At 43.3% G+C, this 27,694-nt stretch overlaps 1 protein-coding gene across 7 annotated transcripts in view; it reads right to left on the reverse strand.

The window, feature by feature from the left end:
• MCF2L (MCF.2 cell line derived transforming sequence like) overlaps positions 1-15,249 on the reverse strand; it is a 162,522-nt gene extending 147,273 nt beyond the window's left edge. For 4 of the 7 annotated variants that reach the window (XM_035317678.1, XM_035317649.1, XM_035317622.1 and 1 more), the window contains exons 1-2: positions 15,111-15,248; positions 7,345-7,543 (exon numbers count right to left, since the gene is read on the reverse strand). In XM_035317678.1, the coding sequence (XP_035173569.1) occupies positions 7,345-7,522 (178 nt within the window). In that variant the 5' untranslated portion in view covers positions 7,523-7,543; positions 15,111-15,248. Of the gene's footprint in view, positions 1-7,344; positions 7,544-15,110 lie in introns of all 7 variants that reach the window. The other 3 variants (XR_004748227.1, XR_004748226.1, XM_035317599.1) reach the window with 1 other exon arrangement.
• Between the last annotated feature and the right edge of the window lie 12,445 nt (positions 15,250-27,694).

Here is a 27,694-nt window from a genome sequence, read left to right on the forward strand (position 1 = left end):
TGGACTTGATGATCCTTAAGGGTCCCTTCCAACTCAGGATATTCTATCCATATAACACTAAGATATAGAAATGCAAGAAAGTTGTAGTAGTTTTTACTAGTTGAATATTGCTAGAGAATAATTTCAGTAGAGTATACATCTACTCAACATAAAAATGCTGTCATTGGAGAAAACTCCAAATTTAGAAAGTAGAAGTGCTACAATGCTGTGTACAGCACTTGGAAAAACTCCTAAATTCATTCCCAGTTCAGGGAAATTCAAAGAAAAATTAAAGATGCTTTCGTGCCTTCACCATAGCTGCAGGTGGTACAACAGGTTCCTAAAGATTATTTTGGTGGCCTGGCCAAAAAAAAGAAAAAAAAAAAGAGAAAAAAAAAAAAGGAGAGAAGGTGACTTGCAGTTAATAAGAGCTCAGAGTAATTTCAGGCAATGCCGTGTCCCACCAATTTCATTGTTACTTAAAATGCTGCATCCTTTCTGTGATAACGCATGGAATACCTACAGAGGCAGGAAAGCAAACAGCAGCTGGAGTGCTGGGATCGGTGGTTTCAGGCTCTTCAGGACAAAGAGGCAGGGAAGGAGGAGGTGGGGTAGCCCTGGATGCTAGGGATTGCTTTGACTGCATGGAGCTGGGCAAAGGTGATGAAAGGGTCGAGTGTCTCTAGGTGAGAGTCAGAGGAAGGGACAGTAAGGCAGACTTTATGGTGGGATCCTCTTACAGGCCACCCAGCCAGGATGAAGAGGTAGATGAAATATTCTATAAGCAGCTAGAAGTTGCATGACTGCTAGCTCTTGTTCTCATGGGGGACATCAACTTCCCTGATGCCTGCTGGAAATACAACACAGCAGAGAGCACGCAGTCTGAGATTCCTGGAGCGTGTGGAGGATAACTTCCTGACACAGGTGGTGGCTGAGCCAACAAGGGAAGGTGCCCTGCCTGAACCGTTCTTTGCAAATGAGGAAGGACGTGTGCGCGATGGTTGGAGGCCAGGCAGGATTCATTCAAGGGTACTGTAGTCACTGGCAGAAGTGCTGGCCAAGCCACTTTTAATACTTACCGACAGACCTGGCTAACCAGGGAGATCCCAGCTGAATGAAGGTTTCAGCCTGGAAAAGAGAAGGCACCAGGGACACCTTATGGCAGCCTTCCAGTACCTAAAGGGAACTCCAGGAAAGCTGAGGAGGGACTCCTTGTCAGGGAGTGCAGTGACAGAACTAGAAGAAATGGTTTTAAATTAATGAGGGTAGGTTTAGATTAGATATTAGGAAGAAATTGTTCACCCAGAGGGTGGTGAGGCCCTGGCACAGGTTGCCCAGAGAAGCTGAGGATGCCCCATCCCTGGAGGCCAGGCTGGATGGGGCTTTGGGCAACCTGGTCTGGTGGGAGGTGTCCCTGTCCATGGCAGGGGGGTGGAACTGGGTGGGATTTATGGTCCCTTCCAACCCAAACCTTTCTGTGATTTTATGAATGTGATTCCAATCTACAAGAAGGGCAGGAAGGAGGATCCTGAGAATTACAGTCCTGTCAGTCTGACCTTGACTAACTTGCTGTCCTTCTACGATGAGATGACCCACTCAGTAATAAGGGAAAGGTTATAAACGTTGTCTACCTGGATCTTAGTAAAGCATTTGACACTGTTACCCACAGCATTCTCCTGGAAAAACTGGCTGCTCATGGCTTGGTCAGGTGCAGTTTGCTGGGTGAAGAACTGGCTGGATGGCTGGGCTCGAACTGCCACAGTGAACAAAGTTCAGTCTGGCTGGCAGCCATTCACAAGAGGTATTTAGGTATTTAAGAGACATGTGGATGTGGCACCACGGGATATGGTTTAGTGATACGACTCACAAAGTCAGGTTAATGGTTGGACTTTATGATCTTAAGTTGTTTTCTAACCTCGATGATTCCATGATTCTGCAATGCCATGGAAATTCATCATGTGTGGCATTGAATTATATACATATATAGGCACACATACTCACACATACACTCTCCAAGTTATTGCTGATGTTACAGAAATACCTCCCTGTAGCTCATTTTTCAGCTGGCAGTGCCTTTTCACACTAATAGAGCTTTTCTGCTCTAACTTCTTGAGCTGGATGCCGCTAGCTGAACAAGAATTTATTTTAATATATTCCATATTTGCTGTAATTCCCAGGAAAGAAGGAATTACAGTAAGATGCTTAATATTAATTTCATTTAAGAGGCAGTTAACCTGCACAGCTCAAGACTTAGATGAAAATCCTGACAAGACTCCTGCCGATTTTAATCAAGCTGGGATTTCATTGCTCTATTACTTGAAGCAGAAACACAAAACAGATCACGTTTACCATGCAAGTGTTCTCCTTTTCTTGTTGTTAGACAGGTTATTCCAATTGGCTTTAAACATGTCTAATTTTGAGGAGTTAAACTCCTAAGAATTTGTCAAATTCCTTCAACAGAAATTCTGTTTGAGTAAAAAGCAGGACTTCTAGCTAATAAATATATACAAACATTTGCTCAGACACATGTGCTGAGTCTGACAGCAGTCCCAGAGTGGCCAGGAAAGGAACGGACCTGTAAAGAGATCTGTTTATAGAACTGAGTTCTGCTCTAAGTAAATACCCTTGAAAACTGAGAAATACGAACAGTGAGAGTAATCCCAGTTTTATATTCCCCAAAAATAAAGATTCCGAGTTCCCCCTTGAGCATCAGATACCACCGGTGACAGCGATAGCTCCCAGCTCTGTGCCGGACCATGTATCCCTAAGTGGCTTGTCTATCACAGCTTAGGGACTCCTCATCGGTTTATTTTTAAAGGCAAGAAAGGTCACGGGCTATTTAGCATCTGCGTGGACAGCTTCAGAAGTTTGTAACACCACCTTTGTTCCACAGAAGACGTACCAATGTTAATCAGATTACGCCATGATGTCGTCACTCCTGGAAAAAGCAGTCTTTTTGCAGCTGCATATGGAATTCTAAAACAGAAATCGCTGGCCACATCACAAATTTTGTCTTGCCAAAATTTTCTTGCTTATGCAAAAAAATCCCACCAACAATACTTGGTGTGATATTTGTTATCCTCATTAGCCTCATTCTCTACATACACCGCTTAGCTGTATTAATCTAGCTTGTAAGTAATCCGCGGAAAAAGCTCTCTATCAAGGAGTTACTTGAGGTATGGTGTAATGTGTACAGCCTTGCAAATTAAAATTAAAATTCCAGTAAGATTTCAAGTATGATAAAACGTCTTGGGCAATGTAAAACAGTTCCAAGAATAAAGGAATTCTGCCAATATATTGCATAAGTATATGCACATATTGTATTTTCTGCCCAGAAACACAATGATTTAATCCTGTCACTTTTAGCTATCAACAGAATCAGATTCTAAGGTGTCATTTTGTATCCCTTATTTTTTAGTTAAGAGTTTTAAAAGGTGGTATTTGTAGACATCAAGGAATAGAATGGACTTGATCCAAACAGCATTAGCTATTGTTTTTCTGAACAGAGTCCCTTAATTTGAAACAGGGTAATTACAGTAATGAACACCTACAGTGTTTCTCTCATACATTACTACCAAAATGTTTTATTTATACAGTTGTGGCTAGTGGCAGTGGGGGAATTAAGGATTTCAGCGTATAACTAGAGTTGCCACAATGTACAATTGTTTAGGAGACTCTGTGTGTTTTGCTTTTTTTTTTCCCCTCCCTTTCTGATGCAGGTGATAAGCTATCAGTGGTCTTACTAATGTACCTTGACCAAACTATTCCAGACAGTGATGATCTAACAGGTATGTAATTCAAAGATGACCATTTCAGTAATGCCATCCAGGAGGACCATAAAGGTGTTTCTATATGCAAAACAATGCAATTTAAGATTTGGAGATGCTACCAAGCATGTTTGTTTCCAAGAGCATGTGAATGTAACAGAGGAGCATTTCGAGTGCCTGTGAATGCAACACCTGATGATTTGTTTTGCAGCATGGTTACAACTGTTAGAATTGACACATCAAATATGCACCTAGCTATCTTTTCACCTGCGTTTTAATTTCTCATATAAAAATCCTAATAGTCATTTAAAATGGCAAAAATGCATCCATTTTATCATTTAGAATGTTTAGAAAATATTTTCTACTTATCAAGTACATCTTCTCAGGTAAGTATGGATCAAGGAAACTTCAGACTTTGGAATCAGCAATCACCTGGATATTTGATTCCTCAAAACCTGAGCAGTTGGGATAATCCTCTTATTTTTTGTAAAATCTTTGATTGTAGCATCCTCATTTTTGTTACAACACCCTCTGTTTGTTACAACAACAGCAATTACAGTTCCTAAGACATTACACTAGATTATTTTATTTTATTTATACCACAAATACTGTAAGGTTCCCCCTGCTTTCCTATTGCTTTAGCATCATGGCAGGAGGTTAAAAATGAAAGTGTGGAAAAAAAAATCATACTCCAAATAGATCTGAACTGAAGAAAAAGCAAACAAGCAAGCAAACAAAAAGGGTGACAACTCTTTCAAGGAGAACATCTTCAAAGGAGAATAGTCCCAAACAAAAATGTGGATATGTTAACAGGCCTACAAGCACAATGCTCCTGAAGTCCAACCCTGACCAGGTCGAACAACGTAACAGGGACAGAGAAGTGATAGATGTATTGGAGATATATATATATTAATGATTCATGCTTGTCTTCCACAACTGCATCCTTTCTCCATGCTCTTTCCATTTTCCAGCCCCTTCCAAAGAGAAGAGTGGGAATGATGTCTTACACAAATTGCAACAAGGCAGTACACACACAACTCAGGTGGACATTGTCATTGAGATTGGATATCAGGAAAAGGTTCTTCACCAGGAGGGTGGCTGGGCACTGGGACAGGCTCCCCAGGGCAGCGGTCATGGTTCCAAGCCTGACGGAGTTCAAGGAGCGTTTGGACAACGCTCTCAGACATGGCGTTTGATTTTGGGGTGGTCCTGTGTGGAGCCAAGAGCTGGACTCAATGATCCTTGTGGGTCCCTTCCAGCTCAGGATATTCTAGGATTCTGAGCTTCCATCTCGGTTATACTCTGCTTCAAGCTGCGTTTTGCATGTTCCCTCAGCTTTTGTTTTCAAGCTAGGCTTTTAAGCCTCGCAAGATGCAAAATGTTCTCAAGCAAAAATGTGTAAACTCACAGACACATGGAAGACCTGATCTTAATTATAACTTCTAAAAAAGCGTTGCAGTAAAAATATTGTTGTTAATATAGTATCAATAGCATAGCAGATGAGTTTCTAGGGAGGGGGAGGGAACAGAGGCGTTAAAACTTCAGCAACAGTACCATATGGTTTAACTAAGAAGAGCAGCAAGATGCTCTCCATCCTGCAGTATTATTAGGCTGCATGGGAGACTAAGACCCATCACGTTTGCTTACAGAAGCCAAAAATAGAGAAGTGAAAAGACTCCAACAACATTGCTACAGCAACACTTTTTTTTTTTTTTTTCTTTTTTCTTTTTTCCCCTCCAGCAGCATTTCTCTCCCACCAGACTGTGGTGCTTGACTTCACAGAGCAAGGCACTACGGCTTTCTTTACCAACCACAAAGATAGCAGCTTCTTTTCCTGAGAGAAGTATCTGAACAAGTAGTGGAACTAAAGTAAAACAACCGCCCATCAAGTTTAACTACCCAACGTGCCAATTGCCCACTATATTTACCATATTGGGCCACTGCAGTTCTTTTCAGAGCAGATTCTTTCTAGCAGTCCCTCGATGAAGTCAGAAAATATTAACACGCAGATTGTTTTAATAAAGAACCATAGCTTCTTACAAGTCAAAACTCAACAAAATGGCCATAAACACAATGTTGCATTCAACCCCTGATACTAGCAGCAATATAAGTTATGACACACGAAGAGTTTTCAGACTGAACTTAAAATTCAGTAACTTTACCAGAAAATTATCTGCAGCTAAGTTTCTTGTGCCTAGTTCTAGGAAAGCTCCTTTCTTGGTCTACGCTGTTCTCTTCTACAAGTTGAAAGAACACAAATGTACATATTTTGAAAAGTATGCCCCACTTTTTCCAGGCATAAAGAGTAGTATCAAGTGCATTTCAGTTTTGATTAATGGCCTGCAATTCGGTTGTCAAGTCAGGCATGGATGTACATGTCAATGAAAAATCTACATTCCTGCTACACCCTGGACCAGGAAACAGTCCAGAATCTTTTTCACTAAACCTCATATGGCTTTTACATGGACTCCAGTGACAGAAAGCCAGCAACCATAGCTAAAAGGTGAAATAAGCATAACTTAAGTATGTGCAGGTTATTACAGGCAGACCCATGTCTATGTAAGTAGACCCTTTTCTGCAAGGGTTTTTTTGCATCTTTCTTTGTTGACCTCAAAAGAAGTGTTGCATCCTGGCTGAGACCTCACTAACACAGGAATAAAACGCTTACTCTAATAGCTGCTTCCTTATAAGCCACAGCAGAATATGAATTGTTTTCTTCTGTACTTAGCACCAGCATCAGCAGCTCATTCAGGCTGAAAGAACCACTTTTTTGCTCTTATTACAAAGGAGCCACATCCTGCCTTGTAATTGTATAATAAACGCTAAACTGCATTTTAGTGGATTTCACCTTTCCGGTTTTGGATCATCTTTCTAGCTAAAGAGGTTTGCATGAATATCTGCAGATATTTTTTAATTTCCTAGAAGGTTTTTTTTTTTTTAATTTAATAAAATCAAAAAGTAATATGTATTAATAAAGATCAATTGCTATCAGATGCAAAGGATTATCAAATTATGGCATTATATTCCATCTGCACTAGTACCAAGGCAAAGGCCACTTTCTTCAGATATGAAAGTAACAACCTTCTGCCTGGGTAAATAAAACATGGTATAGGAAAAAAAAATAATTCTTAATCCTTGTCACTATATCCTAGCACTCACTGTATTTTTCTCCTGCTTATGGATCAAAGCAATAAAAACGATATGGTAAAGTGCAGAGGTATTTTGCTCTTGCTTCTCTGAGCAGTTTCTCTAGAGCAGGATTTTAAAACAGGCAGAAGGTAGGTCAGGTTTCTGTGGGATGACTATTTTTTGCTAATCAATTAATTTATGCAATTATTTTAATTCCTTGTGACAAGCATCGGTACTCCTGAGTAAAAGTCTTCACTCCTCGCTGGATGCTACTAAACATTTGTTTTTGTGCTGACGTCGCCCTCCTCCGAGTGAGTATTTGGCTACTGCTTTATTTGGGTTCCCTGCCCCGTTCTCATTGCACGCGATGCGACACCAGTGCTAAAATTCTCAAAGCCATCGGTCCTCTCCTTTGTGCATTTTGGCAGCCAGCAGGACAACTTTCAAAATGCACCATATTTTTTCTCACCTGCTGTGCTTTCTGGCACCTCCTGCTTGTCTCGCACGAGCTGCATGATGTCTGACACCACAACCTGATGGTTCGTATCTTCTTCTTTCTCCTCATTAGACTGACTGCCCGTCGCGAAACAGTTGCAGCTTCCAGTTTCTTTGCACGGGACCAACCTCCAGTACCAGTAGTCAGACATGAAAAGGCTGGGAGTTGATTTCTGTAATTTGAAAACAAACAGAAAATCATTTGCGGCAAGAAGTGACAAAAAAAAACAAAACCACCCTACCTACTTAAAAGGAAATCCTCAAACATTTGACATCATGTACAGATTACTGGTACCTTCGACTTTATTTGAAGAAAACAAGAAATAGGAGGTTGGTAATAACCATATGTGGTATCACGTTAGTAAATAATAGCTACCGATGATATCTATCCGAGTAAAAACCTTGGGAGCCCCCCGTAGCTTCTCATAATGCTGGTATTATAGGCCTGTGAGCCAATCAGACACACAAAAAAAAAACAATATACAAAAATCAAATTATGTGTAATCTTAGTATCAATTGTATAAAGGCAAAAAATATAAATATCCCTCTGTATTTGCAACAGAACAAGTCAGTATTTGTCTTTAAAACACCCTCTGAAAGCCAATTTAACCAGGTGAAAGAACACGAGCTGTCAAAAAGCAAAACAACACAGGGATTATAAACGACGTAACGCTTCCCACAGTACGGGGACCTGAAGTTACTGTTAGAAATGTTAATAAACACATTAACTGAAGGAAGCCTTGACACTGGCAGCGTGGCAGGAAGGAGCGATAGCGCAGACCGGTTTGGTTTGGCTTCTGACCGAGTGCCCGGATCCTTGGATGCTGCCCCTCCTGAGGAGCAGCGAGCGGCGGCTGCGCCCCGAGCCTGGCCAGAGCTCACCACCAGCCTGATCTGTGCCCGCAGGTAAGGGAGGAGCGGCACCGAAACACCTGCAGGTTGCTAAATTTGCATGCACAAATGCCGGGGAACCGCCGTGTTTTTCCTCTTTTACACAAAGGAAAACCTCCCCTTCCTGAAGGTGCAGATAAATCGGCAGCGACTGCCTGAGCTTGCCAGACGCTTCCGATTGCTGATCTGCGTTTGGGAATTCTGCAAAGTGCAATTTCTTCTGGAAATTACACCTCACCCATGCCGGTGGATTCCCCTCTCCTCCAGAGGGCACACTGCAAAATAAAGGCCCCAAACCACCGGGCCGCAACAAACTTTTCTGAGCGTACCTAAAAGACACCAAGCCCCCGTGGGGGAGACGCACATCCCTCCAGGTAAATGTAATGCTTTCTGGGTGCATGGTCTCCACTTGTTCCAACACCTGGTGTTTCTAGGATGGCTCTGCTTCTGCTCCAGTACAAGCATCCCTCTGGACCACAGATACCAACCATGGTACCTGCAGAGATTCTCTACATTGCATTTAAAGCCGACGGCTTTATAGTCCTGAACAAAGTCAACTCCATCAAATGGCAGCTTGATATAGGAGTTCTGTTGTTTGTTTAAAAATAAACAAAAAGAGCCAATCTGACATTATTTAGCAACTGTTTTACCAGGAATTGCCCAAGGACCGTGTAGAATCTCTGTCTCTCATTACATTTCTTCAACAGAAGAGAGGATTTCTTGTTAAAACACTGTGCTTTAATGTGTTAGTGCAAGGTGCACCATCTTCTTACCAGTTCAAAGACGGTCATTTCCTTTTACTTAGACCCAGTGGCAAAGCAGCTACAATTTTCCCTTTTCCAGACTTCGGAGGCTTTGCAACATTTGTCAGGGGTCCGGTAATGCAGTTAAAAGCAACTCGCTTGAGTTCCTCTGCCGCTGCCTAGCCTTAAGCGCCCAGCACACATCCTTGTTTCCACCCAGGCAGCAGCAAACCGTTTGGTTTTGGGGTTTTGCTACAGCTGCACTAAAGCACAGGCTGCTTGTAAATAACAGTTATTTACTTTTACTCTGCCTCAAGTGTTTGCCGCGCAGTATGAACCACGAAAAAAGCGTGCACACACATGTAGCGGAGCAGCACGCACACCGGAGTTTTAAAGAAAGAAATTCTTCACAGCACTTCCACAGATTTTTATTTTATTTTTTTTAGGTCCGTGGGATTTCTTTCAATTACCCGTGAGACATGAAATAGATTTCTCTTCTTAAAGCCAATTAGCAAAGTTTCAAGTTTTCTGGTCCTGAACTTCTTTTTTTCCCCCCTAGAAAGTGGGAATCTGCTCTGAAGGAGACAAAAATCTCCAAGTTGCAGTGGATTTTCCCCCACTCCTATGAAAGGTGAACCGAAATACATGTGGATCTATGCTTCAGTGATCAGCAAATTACAAATAAAATTCGCATTTATTGCCTTTCCTTAAGGAATGGGAACCCCCAAAGATCACCAGAAATAATTATATTGAAGCATGCAGTGAGAGACGCACATTTCTGACCTTAATTCTCATTTAATTAGGTTGCCTTGACCCACTCATTTTCCTTACTTTGATTTTAAGAGCAGTAACGCGAGCTTTTCGAGCCAACAGCTCGGGACCCAGCGCCAAAAAGCTGGGAAATGTATGAGAGGGCATAATCACTACATACGTTTTTCATACTTTTTCAAATAAATAAATAACTAAAAAATAAAGCAAAGCACACCGCAACACCTGGGGCCTGGCAGGGTCTGTCTGGTGGACGCGGTGCTTTCCTCCTGCTGTACGAAAAAGGCAGGGCTCCGGTACAGCTTTGGCACGTGCTCTAGGCTGGGAAGGACGCGAAGTCTCCAGGACCACGGCGGGTGTGCTGGGCACCGTGAACCCTGCGTAAAAAGCTCCGTGCTACCCCCGTGATGGGGGCCAGCTTCTGAGTGAACGCTGGGTAGGGCTCACCACCCCCCCACTCACTTATCCCTCTGCCCCCGCACACTTCACCGAATTAGTTTCCCGTCCAAAAGCCCCATTTAATTGCAGGACCCCACCACAAAGGCAGCAGTTAATAATTACCCTCAGGTGTAGCCCGGTGCCATAAGGGCTCTTCCCATTGCCCCTGCTGGTCCCAGCCCAGCCCTCTTCTCTTCTAAGTCTGTATCTCTGACGTTTTCAGATTATCCTGTGAATTACCTCACGCCAGGTTTAATCCCTGCCGTGTTTCACCATGCCTTCATCATTGCTTTGCTTAAGTCACTGGGGAAAACAATGTATGGGCAAAACTGATCCTATTTTAGCACCTGCTGAGATTTCACACCCTAGCTTTCCATAAACACGCTGACGCTTCGTTCCAACACTCTTGAACTGTTTAATATGTTAGCTGACCTGAACAAGCAGCCTTAAGCACGTGCAGCCACATGGATGGATGAGGAAGCCCTGCTGGAGGAGTGGGGCCCATCGACCAGAGACCCTTGAGGGTCTCTGCCCCAAAGCTGCACTGAAGAGGACGCCAATGTCTGCATAGGTCTAAGTCAGGCTTCTTTATTTCAGAATTTAGACCTATACAGTGCTGTTCTGATGAGAATATTATTTTAAGGGGATATGTTTGGGATGCAGCGGTCCCTACAGTTTCTGTGCATTGCGGTACCAGTCGGCTGTTCCCCCCTTTGCACCATACGCAGGGACACGGCGAAACACATGAGGTACACGTAGATTACAGCCTAGTTGCCTCCCACCTAAATTCAGACATTAAACTGAGATGCCCATGTTGAGAACCCACTTGACTCATGGGTCTTCAAAACTGCCCAGGTTTCATTAATGGGGTTTTATTAATGCCTTTTAAACTGCTCAAGTTCTGCCTGTGCAGATACTGCATTCCTACTCTTGCCCTTCCCAAGGCCTTCCGCATTTTGCTCAGAAAGAGGAGGAAAAGAGCAACAGCATCAAAACCCCAGCCATTCTCCTCTCTATCTCTAGGGCATGCAGAATACCCTTATGTGTTTTTAAAAGAAAATCAATTTAAAGATTAATTTATTTTTCATTTGGAGCTTTACTGTGATCAACATTGAAATTGGGTACTAAGAAGTCCTTCAAGATAAACGTTCTCATTTTTTATGTAAAAGGCTTCCACGAAGCACTAGAAACCATCAGTGGACTTCTGTAGGAAACGCCATTTTCAAAGAAACTGCAAGACTACTTAGCAAGCACTAAACTGAGGCCTCTTCAGAGGAAGAAGAAAATCAAACGCATTTATTACGAGAAATGCTTTCTTATTAATTCAATTTTTCATCTTGCAGGCAACCATTTCTCTTCTGAGGAACGCTCATAAGTTTAACTGGAAGTCCCTCGGCTGTCTTTCTTCCTCCTCTTGGGGCAGCCACACGAGAACACTTTATCTTTTGTTAGCTAACCCAGAATCGTGTGTCAGATTTTAAGAGATCTAACAAAAGGAAGGAGCAGATAAACACACATCACAGAGCCTGGCTGGGTCCTCCCTTCCCTGCTGCCTGCCTACAGTGCCCTGTAGGTACACGACAGAGTAACATCACATAAATTGTCACATTTTGCTTCCATTTCCAGAGCTACAGGCTCCAGAAGACATCATGCTGATCCCAGACCCTCACAGCAGGGCGCGAGGGCAAGGGAAGAGCTTCTTGCAAGCGCGATATGAAACGTGGACAAAGCTGGAACTTCCTCCCCACCAGCTGCAAGCGTCCTCACGTGAACCATATCTCAAGTCCCTCAGAAGTCTGGACGTGATACAAGAGGCATTTCCACTTCTGTCCATCACAGGAAAAAAACAAAGGCCCCCGAGTTTAGGAAGATACCGGACCCGTGAAGCCCCTTGCTGTCCGTTTTGTGCAAACTTCACGCCCATGAAGGGGACAGGCCTCCATTTTCAGTGAATACAAACAATGAACATCAGACTCTGAGCAACATGAATGTGAATGTGAGAAAAGCACCACCTTATGGGGTTCTCGTTGCCTAGAGATCATTATTAGCAAAACCATTTTTTCCTTAGTCTTTAAAACTCCCACCAAGCCACCTACGTTCCTGAAAACGGAGCTTTCAGAATTAGGCATCTACATTTCTTCTCCTCCTGCCCCCATGCTGCAAAGTTGTCGTTGCCACTCGTTGCTCGTCCCATCCATTAGAAGCCAGCTAACCACACCGGCCCGAACACACGGTGTGACGCGTCGAGACTCTGGAACCGAACAGAGAGCAGCTGAGTTCCCCTTCAGAGCTGCTCCTCGTCTCTATCTGTTTCCACTTGGATCACATTTCCAAGATTTTTCCTCAAAACCGCAGGGAATGACAAGCTATGCCTCATTTTTAAAATGAGCCTGACACACAAGAGATGCCGAGAGAGCTCCGCAGCACTTGGTGCAGGATGAGGCGGCTGGGTGCTTCACCCCGTATTTTAAGCACCGACAAACCTCTCCTCATGCAGGCTGTTCTCATGAGAAGCCTGAATTTCCGACTCACCAATGCGTTATTCCTGCACGTGCAAAGCCACAACAAATGCGAGACGCTGCCATCAGCACGAAGCCACCCTGTGCAGAGGCTTTCCTTTGACTCGGAGGTGCCCAAGACCAAGCACGCAAACCCTAACTCCTCGGGTAGCTCAGCTGAAACAACCAAAATAGATGCTACTTTCCGTGCGTCAGTAAATACATGGCATGTTCTGTTTATTTTGCACTTATTTATCATGGAAACAAGCTCTGGAACATCAGCGTTTGGAATGTCAAAGACCTCTCTCCGGACAAAGCTCCTGGGACAGCGCCCTTGGTCAGCGAGCACATAGCGCAGCACGCCCGCGCCCTCCCCGGCTCGGAGGCCAGCGGTCCCTGAGGGATGGCTTGGGTCACCTCATCCCACGGACCCGCCGACAAACGCGGACGAGGTGTCCATTTTCAAAGGGCTCATCACAGAACTGCTCCGCGAGTCCCTTCTCTTCCTCCTCCCTCCCGACCCCTGCGTGGCAGAGGTCAAAAGCATTTTGCAATATCCCATTAAAAAAATGCCGAGCCCCGTAGCTGCAGCGCTCAGCCTTTTACTGTAACCCTGGCTGAGGTTTGCCAAGTCTCACGAAACCTCCCCTGCCGCAATCTGCTGAGCAGCCGTGCAAGACAAAGGAGACCCCTTAGGAAAGGAGCGGTAGGCTTCCTTCTGATCTGTCTGGGATTTCATTTGCTGTTGAGTAACCATGCTGAATGCTTCCTAATGAAGTTCCGATAGATTTACCCAGCAGGGTAATTTTGTTAGAAATGGCAATTGACAACAACTTTCATCTTGAAAGGGGCACTGAATTACGAGTTTTAGGTAAGTGTACATTTTAAGATGATTAAGCTGGTGGCTGTTCTGAGCCTCCCTGCAGAGCCCCCCCAGTGCACACAGGTGGTTACCTTCAGGACTGACTTTACAGATATTCTGTCATAAAACAAACAAACAAAGCTTTTCCACGCAACCTCTGGAACTACTTGTGTGTAGTCCGGTCCTGAACCAGTGAAACTCGTCACTTCTGGAAACCACCTGAAACACAAGAATTTCCAAGTTCAACAGAAAAAAGCCGCGCGGATGCGTCCCTACAGACGGGGTAAGGGCAGAAAAGAGGGTTGTGTGCTAGCAGCCAGGCCTGAACCACAAGAAATTACCCGTGATATTGGCAAGTGCTAGGAGAGTGCTCAGTCCTCTACCCTGCAACTTTTCTTAGGAACGTGTTCTAGTACCCTCCTGAATTGTGGTCCAAAACAATCTTTTGCCTTTCCCTTCCTCCTTGCACGACATTTTAAAGCAGATGTGCATTTGCGTTTAATATTGTAGTCTTTGTTTTTCACTATGCCAACCAACCTGTGCTCAGTAAGCACATTTAAAAGCAGAGCCCCCGTTACTGGGGGTTTTGCTGACTGCTCCCCGCCCCAGGAAGGCTGTATGTGCGCTGACACACCCCAAGAAGCAGCCGAAGACCATCATAACAAGGCAAGCTGGAGGAGGTCTTTCAGGAAATACACGTATTTGGTTTCCTTTTATTTGCTTTCCGAGCCTTTGCTGTTTGCATTCTCGGTCCTTCTGAAATCAGAAAATCACTTTTAAAAATGAAATAAAAGGCTTGCAAGAGGCAAGATAGTCAGGGATATCGAGGTAGGAGTTTTACATTCTTTTGTAAGGCTTTGGGGGGGGGGGGGGGGGGTGGAAATCTTCAAACACATCTTTCTTTCCGACTTTTGGATTGCCAACACTTAAGCCTCCTTCCTCTTGCAAGGAGCAGCAGAAGTCAGGGGGGAAAACCCTGCGTCTATCACCACCACAAGCGGCTGGTTTATTTTGATAGCCCGGCCCCAGTGGAAGGAAGTCAATAAGCAGCGCACGCGGCTGATCCCCGTCCCGCAGCCCGCCGGCTCAGCCGCTGCGGGGGACGCCGGCCGCCGAGCCCGCCCGTTTGAAACATCTTCACTCCAGCGCCGGCTTTGTCTCCACTTTCGGGATGCTTCTCACAAAACCCAGGGCACCCGCCTCGCTGGGAAGCCCAGGGGCAGAGGAGGCTGAGGCGGGACAGCCCCTGAGGCGCCGGCTCAGCATCCCGCAGCGCCCACCGCATCCCTCAGCCTATTATCCGTTTATTTCCACGCAGGTCGCCGCGCTCGCCTTTGTTTCGCTTCCTCTCCTCGCATCCCAAACCCACCGCCGCCACCAAAACCGAGGGGGGAAGAGAAGAGAAGGGGAGATGCAGGGCGACCCCCCCCCGGGACAAGACCCAGCCCCGCGGCGCCCACCTCAGCCCCGCGGCCGCCGCCGCCCCCCACAAAATGGTGGCGCTGCCCCGGAGGCGGGCGGCCGGGGGGCCCCCACTCACCTCGGCGCCCTGCCCCAGGACCCGGTGGCCGCTGCCGCCGGCGCTCCGGAGCTCGCCCGGGCGAGTGGGGGAGAAGGCAGAGCCTGGGGGGGGGGAAGGCAGAGCCGGGAGGGAGGCGCCGCGGGGCCCCGCCCGCGGCCGGGTGGGTAGCGGGGGGCCGGCGGCTGCCTTTTGTCAGCGCCCCGCCGCGCGTGCTGCCGGGGGCGGCCCTTTGTCCGCCTCCTGTCCGCCGGTCGCCATCCCCCCGAGCACCTGCAGCGCTCGGCTCCCTCCTTCCCTCGTCCCTCAAGCTGACGGGGGCCGGGGAGGGAGCCCTGGGGTCACCGGAGGGCGGGGAGAGGCGGCGGCCGCTGGGAGCCGCTTCCCGCCCTCCGCCTGCGGCTTTTGGGACTGAGGCGCCCGCCCCCGCCGGGTCCCTCGGCGATTTTTCTGGGGGGAAAAGGGGGGACGAGAAGTTTCTCTGGGGCCATTGAGGTGAGGTACGGGGGCACCCTCAGCGAGGAGATGCCGGCTTTGGGGCGCTCACAGCCGGCCCCGTGAGGTGAAGTCCGCGGCTATAGGAAAGCAGCTGTCACCTGCGGGAGCCCTGCCCCGGCTGGGCGCTGTGGTGACCTGAGGGTTAATGGAGGCACAGGTGCGAGAAGGTGATCGAGTGGCCTCCACAGTGGCCACAGGACACTGCTTGCCAGGGGACACTACTGCAGTGTGCCACAGGACTGAGTAACCCCGCTGCTGCCTCTCACCTTCTGACCCTGCTACCCCGACAGAGATTCTGAAGAGAGCTTCGGATAAATCACCATATATTTATTTTATCAGCACCTCACAAGAACATCTTCAGTGTTGTTTAAAAATACCTGGCTGGCTGACCAGGGAAAAAAGCCTGCTAAAAATGACATGAAATAGCAAAGAGAGGACACCTTAACTTGGAGATACTGCCCAAAACAGCTTTGAAAAGAGTCTGTGGAGGACAGGGGAGACATCATTTCTATGGTCCCCCATGCTGATTCTGTCTCACATCAGAGCCTTAGGGACTGACTGAGGGTCTGACTTAGGGTTTCAAGTATTAGGTCAGACAAGAAGACCAAGTGCTGTCTGATTTAGTGGGATTTCTGCAGAACTCTTTGCTTATAAGAAGGTACAGTGGTACGGGCTAGTAGTATGAGAACTCATGGAAGAAATTTATTTCATTATGAATAGTCTTTCGTTTCCTCTCAAATATTGTTTGTTCTTCATTAAATAAAATATCAATATAACATCAGCTTTGAATAAGGATGCCATATATACTCTTTGGTATTACTCTAGGGTCTGGCTGTGCCCAGAAGCTGGGGTGGATTTCATCAGGGAAGCAGTTAACTTTCAAGCAAATGTCAAGACCAGGTGACATTTAGGAGTTCTGAAGACATTAATAAAGTAAGCCACTGAAGCAAATCTGTGCTTTTACATTACAACAGCTGAAGGTGAGAGTGGGTTGGAATGAGGTTAAGATATCCATCCTAAATAAAAGGAGTGGCCTGGGACTCCCAAGAGCTACAAAATAATCAAGTCTTATGGCTCAGGCAAAAACTGTACCACTGAGCTTCTTCTTCAAATGCAGCACGTTGTGTTTCTCATGCCCTGGCAATTTGGGAGTGCTATCAATAAACACTGGGGCGGTTTCGCTGATTTTCTGAAACTTCAGCTCAAACAAAAGCTGCGGTGAGAAAGCCCAGAAGGACCTAATAAATGCTGTGGTGCTGGACATGCTGTTGCACAGACCGTTGCAGGTGATGAAGGGACAAACTCAGCGAGGTGTTAGAGGCTTGCTGGTGCAGCTGTGCTTTGGGAGTGAGGGTGGGGAAGACAGATGACTGTTTTCAGTGGAGGGGCTTTGGCTCAGGCGTTAGCTTCTCCCGGTTTAGTGCCCAGTGCCTGTTACCAAATTTATCCAGAACACTGTGAAATATAGGTTTGCTTGTTTTACTTCAAATTGTAAGGAGGAGATAAACCAAGGTGTATGAATGTGGAATTGCTGTTACGTGCCCTGTGCTGTGACTTGACATGGGTCCTTCAGAAGAGAGAAGAATTAACCCAAGATGCTACAGGAAGATGTTCTCTTAATATGAGCTATTTCTGCCAGCTACAATGTCTGGGCTGGCTGCAAAATGACAACAGGTTGGTTTTCAGGAAGAGGTTACGTGAATTGTGTCCACCACGTATCTGAAGGCTTTCTTTATCATAGGAGCTATGTCCTGTACGGGATCAGCAGCTCTCAGTTCTTAGTAATCTGCCGAGAAAAATATGCAGAAAGTAGGCTTTGAAGCTTTCAGTTATTTAGAAAAGTTCTTTGAGCTCTGTTAGGAATATTTTTGAAACCTTCTGAAAATAAAATAGCCATAATTGTCCAAAGAGAAAAGGAAATTCAAAATATTTTTTTAAATAGACTGATTATAATTCTCTTTTCTATAGTAAAGGCAACGCATAGTGGATGATGGAGAATGAATCTGATTTAAGGAAAGGCACTTTGAAAAGAGAATTATAGTGACTGAGACATGTACAGCAAAGCACGGGGCTGAATGATTTATTTGCAGCTAATATCACTGAAGTGCGACTGAAGTGGGAAAAGATGGAGAGCAGACCGTAGAGAATCCCATTGGTAGGCTGCAAAAATTCCATGTTTGTGCAAGATGTGAGCAAAATGTGTTCCCAAAAAACCTCGCCTGTCTTTTCCCTGCACTGCAAACATTAACAAACATGACTCACGGGCTCAGGGGACACTGCACAATCACACGCTGCTTTCTGATGGTTTAAAGTATCTCTAGAAATTCCTCCTCCTCTGCTATGAAATATTTACCTTAATAAAAATCCGAAGAACTCACTAAAAAAAACAGCAGCTTCTCCATAAATAATAGAAAAAGTCCAATTTTCAGGCATATTCTATGGCTGAAAATTTGAGCTGGATGACATAGAATAACCAGAGTAGCCTACAGGTGTCCTTTTAGCCTGTAATCAGTGAGATTTTATTCAAGGGGCAGGGCTAAAGGTTCAGCTGGACGATCCTTTTGTGTCACTGAGATGGTCTGGTGCCAACCAGAGTTCTTAATGAAACCCAGGACGAATGCCATAAGAAATGGGATTGCATGGAAAGGAGCTGGTTTGGGGAGGAATCCAAGGCACAGGTCACTCAAATGTGCACATTGACTGGGACAAAATCTAATTAGCTACAAGGAAAAAGAAATGTGCACGCCAACTGCTCTTTGATGCCCTTCCTGGACTGGTTTAGATCAAAAAGCAGCGCACGTGCTTGGGCTTTACAAAACAGATGGTGAAACGGGAGACTTTTTACCTGGCCCTGGAGCAAAACTGAAATCCTCATTCAAATTCAGCTTGGTTAGGCTCCCAGCTGGAGACGCAGGCTCCCAGCTCGCTGCTGTACCAGCTAGGGAGGCGGGCACTACAATAGCAAAGATACACTTCAGTCTTATAAGGTGTAAGAGAAATGAGTAAGCCAGGAAGAAAACTACCTATTTCCAGGGAATTAGCTGAAATAGGGGAATCCTGTGGTTGGACCTCTGTATTGGAAAGCCCTAGGAAATCTGTAGCAATGGGAACAGGGACCAAGGGAAATCCTGGACCCTGCACCATAGCTAATGCAGAGGAAGTCTCTTCATTTCCAGGCGCTGCTTTCCCCGAGCTCCATGATCCCAGCACCCCACGCACAGCACAAAGTGGCTCCCCACAGGCACGGGCAAGCATCTCCACTACCTCAGTCCTGCAAATAGGTGAGATTTCTAGCAAGACCACACTGGAAGTGACTGTGGAAAATCTGTCCTGTTGTTTTCCTCAGGGGCTGGCACAGTATCAGACTCTTCCAGCTTCTGGTGCCTGTAAAGCATCTGTGACGTGCGGAGCAAATGATTCCCTTTCCTCTCCTCCCTTCCTTCCTTTCAGGGTTACGAGAGTCAGGCCAGGCCCCTCGTTAGCCGTCCCACATCCACGAAAGGTGCTGGGCGGACTGGGAGATCTGTCTGTAAGCTGGCACGTTGAGTACATCTGAAGGGAAGCAAGAAGATTCCCGGCCTGGAGTCCTGTGACGCTAAAGATGCTTAGGGCCTACAAACCCCTCCTGCCTCAGGCTGCAACGTCCACACCTTGGCATCTAAATAAGATTACTCCTAATCTGTGTATTGGGGACACGGCTGCAAGCAACAAAAGTCATGTGGGAGGATGGGGTTGCAGGCCTGGCTTGTGCAGAAGCCCCACATCCTCCTTTTACCTTTCATGTTTGGAACTTTGCATGTTTCCATTTCTGCAGTATGAGCGTGACAGAAGGTATTGAGTATTTTGTCTATTGTTTTTTTCTTGGACATGGATGTGAAACATCCTATGCTGTGTGTTTTTTCTCTCCCTCCTAGTTAATATTTCTCGTGGCTTTCCCAAGAGTTTAAAAAATAACTGGAATCCTTAATGGAGTTCACTGTGCTTGCATTCGGTACCGTTGCTTGTATTTGGACAGTAAATACGTTTTTAATGTCTAACAAACAAACGAAATACCTACTGAAGGACTTGGGTTGAATGTCGTGGTCACCAATCTGCAGCTGTTCTTATTAGCGTGCCATCCAACTGAGAATCTTCTGCGGGCTCTGTGGGGAGCTCAGGCACCTGCGTGGGACTAGACACACGGTGTGCTCTGGGCTGCAGTGGGTCAGGAAGAGATGTCAAAGTTCTCTTCTGCAAGAAATGCAAACTGTGGATCAGAGTTTTGGACTGTGCACCATGAAACGCCTGAAACAAAGACTGATAGTTAAGGAAGGAAGTTGCTAAGACTGGACAAAAGCATGGAATTTCTTTAGAAATGCCAGTAAATAACAGCATGTTAGTTTTGACTGCATCCAGTGTGGTGGTAGAGAATAAATTGGATTTGCAGCCCTGAGCCCTGTGAGAAGAGCAGTGTAACATGACAGAAAGATGACGTGTCTGTGAAATGGTCTTGTAAAAGATGAGTTGCAGGCTAATGGTCAAAACGGCCAGGCATCAGATTGACAGGTCAACCCACGTGAGAAGATGAGTGACCTCTGTGTATTGGAAATTTATTTTCAGGCTACTGTAATGCTTCCTCAGCTCCCAAGCCAACACATTTTAATATAGCATCTGTAGTGTCCGCACAGACGATGAGAAGACAGGGGAGTGACAAGAGTGTCACAGCATTTGTAGTGCCTGGCAGCAGCTGTCTGGGCTTTCGCCCAACATCCACTTTCCTCCCTAAGTCAGCACAACTCCAACCATGCTGCCTGGGCTCAATCCTGGATGTAAAATTGTTAGGATAAATCAGAATTGTGAAGTGTGAAAAGCAAGGGGAATGTAAATCCTCATAAAACGAAGCAGTTAAAAAGTTAATGGGGTGGTTAGATATTAACCTTATGAAAAACAAGAACACCTTCTTAAAAAAACAATCATTTACTGCTCTAAAACAGCAGCAGCTCTTAAACAATGGGTAAGGGAGGAGATTTCGTGGATGAGCAGATTAGTTGCCAGTAAAATTAAGATATTCTCACAGCTTTCCTGCATTATAATGTTCATACGTATTTGGAAATAAAGATCTGGCAGATGGTTCTCATGAGTTACATCTGGAAATAACAGATACCAAAGCTGAGTGTGCGGGTATTATTCAGAGTGGCACGCTGCCAAGTTTGCTGAAGGATACCACCATGATCAATGCAGAACAAGACCAGCACGAGGGAAATGTATTTTTCAGGTATGGATAAGAATTTCTGTGGGTGTGTGGAAGAATTTAAATATCCATTCTCCTTCCATGTTGCCAAAATTCTAGGATATGGGTAGTTTGCAGTTTCAACAGGTTAAAAATCCCTTTTTCCCAATACCTTAAAGTTATAACTTTTAATAACAAAAACAATTTTAAAAGTCCCATCAGACCATGGATCCTCTTGGAGCAACTAGCAGAAATGGATGCAGTAGGAAAGGGTTTGTTTCCAAACCATGCACAATTTTAGCAGGGGAAAGGCTGGATGGAGGTTGAGTCTGAATGTGCTCAGAGATCTGGGAAAGCAACAGGGCTGGATGAGGAAGAAGAGAAGAGAGCGACCACCTCCCTCCTGGGATTCCCGTGGGAAAGCGCCCTCTCACAAAGCACTCCCCAGCTGGTATCTCCCCCAGCGAGGATCCAACACGGGGCTTGTAGCAGGGGTTCATCTTGCTGGAGAGACTGTGAAGAGGGAGAGAGGCGTGGGAAGGAGCCTCCCTCTCCTCCTCTATCTCGTGGTGTGTGTATGGCCAAGTATTTTCGGACCTGAATGCTCCTCTGAGGTGGACAAAAAGACCTTTCTCATTACCACGTACTGGACTAGGCTTTGCTCAAATGTGGAAGGGATGGTTTCCCGTACCCCAGCATGACAGATGTTGGAAAAGAGGCAAGAAAGGGAGATGTGAACATATGCGTCCCCTTTCTTAAAGGGAGAACAAGAATTCAGCGGGCACTGACGTTCAAAACACTAATCAAATGCTTGAAAAAGGAGAATTCTCAGTAACAGAGAACAAGAGTGTCTGCATGTTTTGTGTTTGAGGAAACACCAATCCTAATATGCCCTAAGCATTTTACCAGTGTGTATACATTGTAATTATAGTTAAACTGTGTCAGGATGGAGGTAAGTTAGAATGAACATATCTGTAAATGTAGATTTGTAAATGTATACCCCAAAACTAAGAAATGAAAGAATATTCCTAGCCGTATTTCATACAATATATTCTGGACCCTGTAATTTGAAAGTTCAGAAAGTACGTGGCATTTCCCATCACCATACAGAAGTCCAGGGCCTCGGAGCAAGGTGGATTCCAAATCCTCCATTTGGGGACCTCCCGAGAGGTCGGAGGGAAGCCTGGCTCACTGTGTTGTCGTACAATTTGCAACGGAGGGATCTTCAGCTTTGTTTTTTGCATCTGGACCGGTCCCCTTCAGCACAATGACACATAAATACCTGGTGCAGTCATTTTACAAACCACAGCTTAGGTTTTCAAGATGCTTCTGTTCTTTTAGGCTAAACTACTACATATTTTGGACTTTCTAAGTTGAGCCACTTTAAAACCAAGTAAATCCCAACTGCTACTGAGCTGCATCAGGGTTAACCTTTGGTTTTGTGCCTGAAGTCCCTGAGAAGACAAAGATTCTCTTTCTGAGCTCTAATTTTATCAAAATAAGAGAACACAATCCCTATTCATCGCTGGGAATACAGCTGGAATTCAACCTAATTAATACTGACAACTCTCTCTAGCTATGCAATTTATAATCACCTTAGAAGCAAGCTGCTCAGCATCTCCTGGAAGAATATTCCTGCTCCTGGGTTGGAAGCATTTTCTGAAATGAAATCAGCACACCACTTGATGCTGTAAAATGGATCCAGGACTTTTTTTTGCCTTCTTTTCTAAAGCTCAGTATTTACTAGATTGCTGGATGCTAACAGCTCTTCCTGGTACAATCTGAACAGTGAGTGAGCCTGTGAACCTACAAGGACACTGCATCCTAAGTATTTTTAAACGCTTAATGCACCAGGAGGTTTCTTAACTGAAATGAATAATAGAAAACAACAACAAACCTTTGGGTGGTTGAAAATTTAATACTAGTCCTATTTGTCTCCTTTAGCTGAAAAATAAAGACTTAAATTATTAAAAGTCACCACTATTACATTACTGCATACTCATCAGTTAAAAAAAGAACTACAACACTGTAATTTTCAGATAAAACACATCCAAGCATATGTGGGGGACATTAGGCATGCTATAAACCATTCTGTACAAAGAAAGGAGTTAATGGCTGGTTTTGTTCTTATCCCTACCTTACCATTTCACAGTGCAAATGAAACCTATGAATGGACATGCTTTTTGTTTTAGCATTTGAATGAAATTAAAATGAAAGGACCTGTAAGTATCTGTAATGGAAACACACAACAGCAAGGCTTTATTAGAATGCTCAAAAAATATTTTTATATTTTTTATATTTATATTTCTGTCAAGCACCAGCTGAGGAAATCAGAATATGCATAAAGCAAAAGCATGAAATTTCAGTCTGTCTCCAACCTATTTCACTTCATATCAAAATTCACCCCTTGAAACGTGTTATTGAGCAGCACTGCATATACTGCAAGATAAAATGTAGGCTCATAGAATAGAAGAAACTGTTTTAAAGTAATTTACAATATAACTTACTAAAAGTGCATAATTTAAAGAGCTAAAGTAAAACATATAGTATTCAATTTAGAATTAATACTGTTTAGACATCCCTTTCTGATCTTTTTCCTTTAAACAATTAAACATTTTTATATGCAAAATAGAACATTGTCTACTTTTGAGGCAATTTGTTCCCCTAGCTACCATGTTCCTCCTGAAATCCATATGCATCACGTTCTCTTTTCCATTCAATATTTTTTATCTAATTGCAATTTGTAGATTTTTTCTTCATTACATGAAGAAAGGGAAAGACATCTTCCATATTTACCTTTCCCTCTCAAAGTACTTTATCTAGAAGCTCACTCAGCAGAAAAAATAATTCTTGATGAACAGAAGGAGATGGGTAAATATGCTTGTGTTATTCGGATAAAAAACTCGTATGTGTGCAAAATCATTACTCTAAAATCTTTATTATGGGAACTGAGAAAGCAATATACAAACAATGTGCCTAAGCACCAAGAAAGAGAGGCACCTAACCCAGGGCTCTGAACCACTTTGTAGAAGCACTCTAGGATACCTTCAGTCTGACTGTGTGAATACATTTGCTGGCATAATCTGTAATGGTTTTGAAAGTACAGGCACTCTCCCATTATACTGTACCACCAACCAAAAGAAAATTACGTTTTCTGTGCAGTCAGTCTATTTTGTAAGAACACTGCTACCAACTCGGATGGCAAAGCAGATAGCTTTTGCCTTTAAACCGCCAACACTGCAAGAGAAAGGTGAACTAGCTCTGGGTACCCAGGACAGCAGAACCGTAAGGAAATAAAGACCTCCTCACACGTAGCTTATGAGCTTAGTTTGTAGAGAGCTTCAGAACCTACCCAATCTATGTGGCAGGAGCAAAGCTCTCCTAGACTGAATAGTACCTGGTAATAGTCTCCTGGTACCGAGTTGTGCTAGCTTTGCAACACCCCCCTCACACCGTTCATCTTCTGGTCTTCTCTGACAGGCTACGGGTAGTCTCTGAAAATAAATGCAACTACAAGCATATTCAATAACAAAGTCAGACACTCGATCCATTTTCTGTTCTCTACTTACATTTTATTACAGACTAATATGAAATCATTTCATATTCATACTTGAATTGTTTTAATTACTCGTGAGCGAACTTAAACCAGTCTTGAATGTTTATATTTATTGCAAGCAGATCCATGTCTCCTGCTTATATATTCTACATAAGGATCCAAAATGTGACTGAATATAAACAAGTTATATTTGGTTATCTACAGAAATTAAAGTTAAAAATAGCACTGAAAAGAAACTTTACAGTAATGTATTCACACACTGACTCTTCAAAGCAAATAAATGAAGTGGTATAGGATAATCTAAACATTAGATTTGAAGGCTGATTTATTTTCAAATAAATGCACCTATAATTTACAATTAAAAACAAGTGTCAGTATTTGGTGCTGATGACTACAGACATCTTAAATGTTTAATGCACAGAAAACTACCCCCCAGCCCCCATACAGCACTTTCGCAGATTCTACTTTACATTAGATCATGAAAGGACATTTAAAATGCAGCGTGTACATAGCACAGAATTTGTCAGAGACAACGCATATTAAAATTCTGTGAATTTTCATAAGGTAAAAAATTAAAGCTATATAAACTGATTTTTAGATTATTCTGCAAAGTAGAATCACGTACTTTTTCACTTTCATAATACTTTCACAAATTTCCATTAAAGCTTTTTAACAGAGACAGTAGCATGAGCACAATGATCCCACTGGCTTCCAAAAAGAAAAGTAGTGCAGTTGGCTCAATTAAGCTATTTTTAACTTTTATATTTGCAAGCCAGTTGGGACAAGACAGGCTAATGCAAGCAAGAAAGTAAACTGTAAGCTTTTATATTAAGTGGCTGAACAAACAATTATTGTACATTATAAAATAAAAAAGATCCATGTCTTTTGCCACAAGCCACTGCAGAAAATATATGGACTTCAGTGGCTGAAAAGCTTGAAGTACTTTCTAAGTCTTCACATACATTTGGTTAGCGCTTACCAGTTTCAAGACATTTATAGAAGCAGTTATGGAGACATTATGCTGTTAAAGCTGCAACAATTTAAACAAGGCGAGTTAGGAAGTTATATAGATTTTTATACTTTTCCCCCTTAATTCTTATAATATATAAAAATCTGTCTCCTCTCAGTGCCCCATCCATAATAAAACATTCTAATTCATTTTGATCTAACTTCTCCTTTTTCATCGTTGAATTTTACGATACATTTACAGCGAAACTCCAAGTTACCACCTGCTGCAGTGGACTAGGATTGCATGGCAAGACTAACAGGGACTGAAGCAACAACTTAGCAAGTGAAACCAAATTGATGTCATTTCGTTTTTCCATTGAACGGTCTATTTTAACAAACAGTACCAACTTTTAAAGGTAATAGTATTGCTAAATCAAAGCAGAAACTTCCACTTAAATTCAAGCATTCTTCCTCCTCCAAAAAATGAACATGGTCGACTAAATTTTCCCAAGCACTTATGCAGGTATTTTGGCCTGAATAACATTGTCAGTAATTTCTAAGTGCTGGTCCACGTGAAGTTTGCAATGAACTGCTTTGTTAGTAGGCAGAACAGGAATGCAGCATTTTCGAAAGCATCAAGCAAAAATCTCCTTAAGGCTAAAAGATGGAACTCAGTAAGTAAAAAAGCAGGAGGCTTTATGGAATAGAAAAGCTAGCAGACATAGCACAGCACAGAAAGTATATCACTCTACTTGCTGCAGTCACAAATCCCAGCAAAACATGAATGGTTTAGGTGACACTGACAGAGCAACAGACCTATATTTCTAATTTAACATTCATTAGAATTTTAACATTCAGCCACAACTCCACTCTAAGCTAAATTTAAGTGGCCCAAACTCATAAGTATAAAAAAAGCCTTCAAAACATATACTTAAAAAAAATAGAAATGGTGTGTTAACAAATGTATGCGTAAAACAGATTTATAAATAGCTACAGTATGAAAAATATTTCAGTGCAAAGGCAATTTTAAGATTTCTAAAAAATACATTACAAATAATTTGTTAACTACACACAAGAAATTTGTCACTGCTACTGGTATAAAATTTATACCCATATTAACTTTTTTTTAAAAATATATACACCAGTGTTTTATGTAGGGGACGATTTGAACTGACCAACATTCAAGTATGCAATGGCGTATATATGTACACACACCCACACCCACATACATATGTATGTATTTCAAAATGTTTCTGCGATGAGGACATTCTTTGAAACTTAAAAGTGCTACATGTTAAGTGTTAAAGATACCTTCATTTGTGGTGCTCACCATTAGCCTTTTACATCCTCTTCCCCTATCTTTGGTATAATGAAAATTTCACAACTCACTTCACAATCTCCATTTGTCCCAGGGCATTTTCAATATTTCATTGTTGAACTGGAAAGTCACTCGGAATATTGTGAGGAACACTTCCTAGTAAGTTGATGGATCTTTTATTAAAGAGCAAATTGTCAAGTAAATTATTTTGTCTCAACTTTTTATTTTTTAAATGCAAAAAGGGGAAATACTTTTTCTCCACCAGCCTTGTCCATTAAACAGACAACTGACAACATATTGGTCAAGTCTTCCAATAAGGGCTGCAGCTCGGACTCCAATTTTTTTGTTTTCACATTGGAATAAATTTGTAGCTAATATCCACCCAGAAGTATTTAATGACTGTGGTTATTAACCAGTTATAAACATCAGGCTAAACTAGATCGAAATCAGATTACTCCTTCAGGTAGTTTTGCACCCCAAAATAAAACACTGGACTAAAGAAACAAGACAAGAACACAGCTAACAGTTGAATTAGTGCAAGGTAACACATATGTAGCAGAGAAAACAGGTACAAGTTGGCTGTCATACTTTAAGTATTTCAAACAGAATCTTTGCAGTCCATCTAAATACTATCTTAATTGTGTTTCAACTCTTAGTAATAGCCGTGTGCCACCTACTGGTTTGCCTGCAAAAGGTAACGGCTGGTAACTTGGTTTGTAGTGTATCTACTGAGCCAATTAGCTTGTATTTAGCCACATAATTAAAAAAATAATAATTAAAAAAAAAATTAAAAGGATGAATCCAGATAGTAAAATATGCTTATTTGGAAAAATAGCCTTTTTTTAAGAAAAAAAAAAGACAAAAAAGCTCAATATATAGTATTTTCTACTATGTATACTTTAAAATTGCAGTGAGTTAAAAAGTGGGAATACTGGTTACCTGCATCTCTGACGAATTCACAAGGACATTTGACGCAAAATGCTGACATTCAGTTTTTGGGTAGATAGCAACATTGGTATCTACCTACTGAACAGCCAACTTGACTTCATATAGCGTGCACATACGGTACACAAGGA

The sequence above is a fragment of the Oxyura jamaicensis genome, chromosome 1 (genome assembly GCF_011077185.1).
Source record: "Oxyura jamaicensis isolate SHBP4307 breed ruddy duck chromosome 1, BPBGC_Ojam_1.0, whole genome shotgun sequence".
Taxonomy (NCBI): domain Eukaryota; kingdom Metazoa; phylum Chordata; class Aves; order Anseriformes; family Anatidae; genus Oxyura; species Oxyura jamaicensis.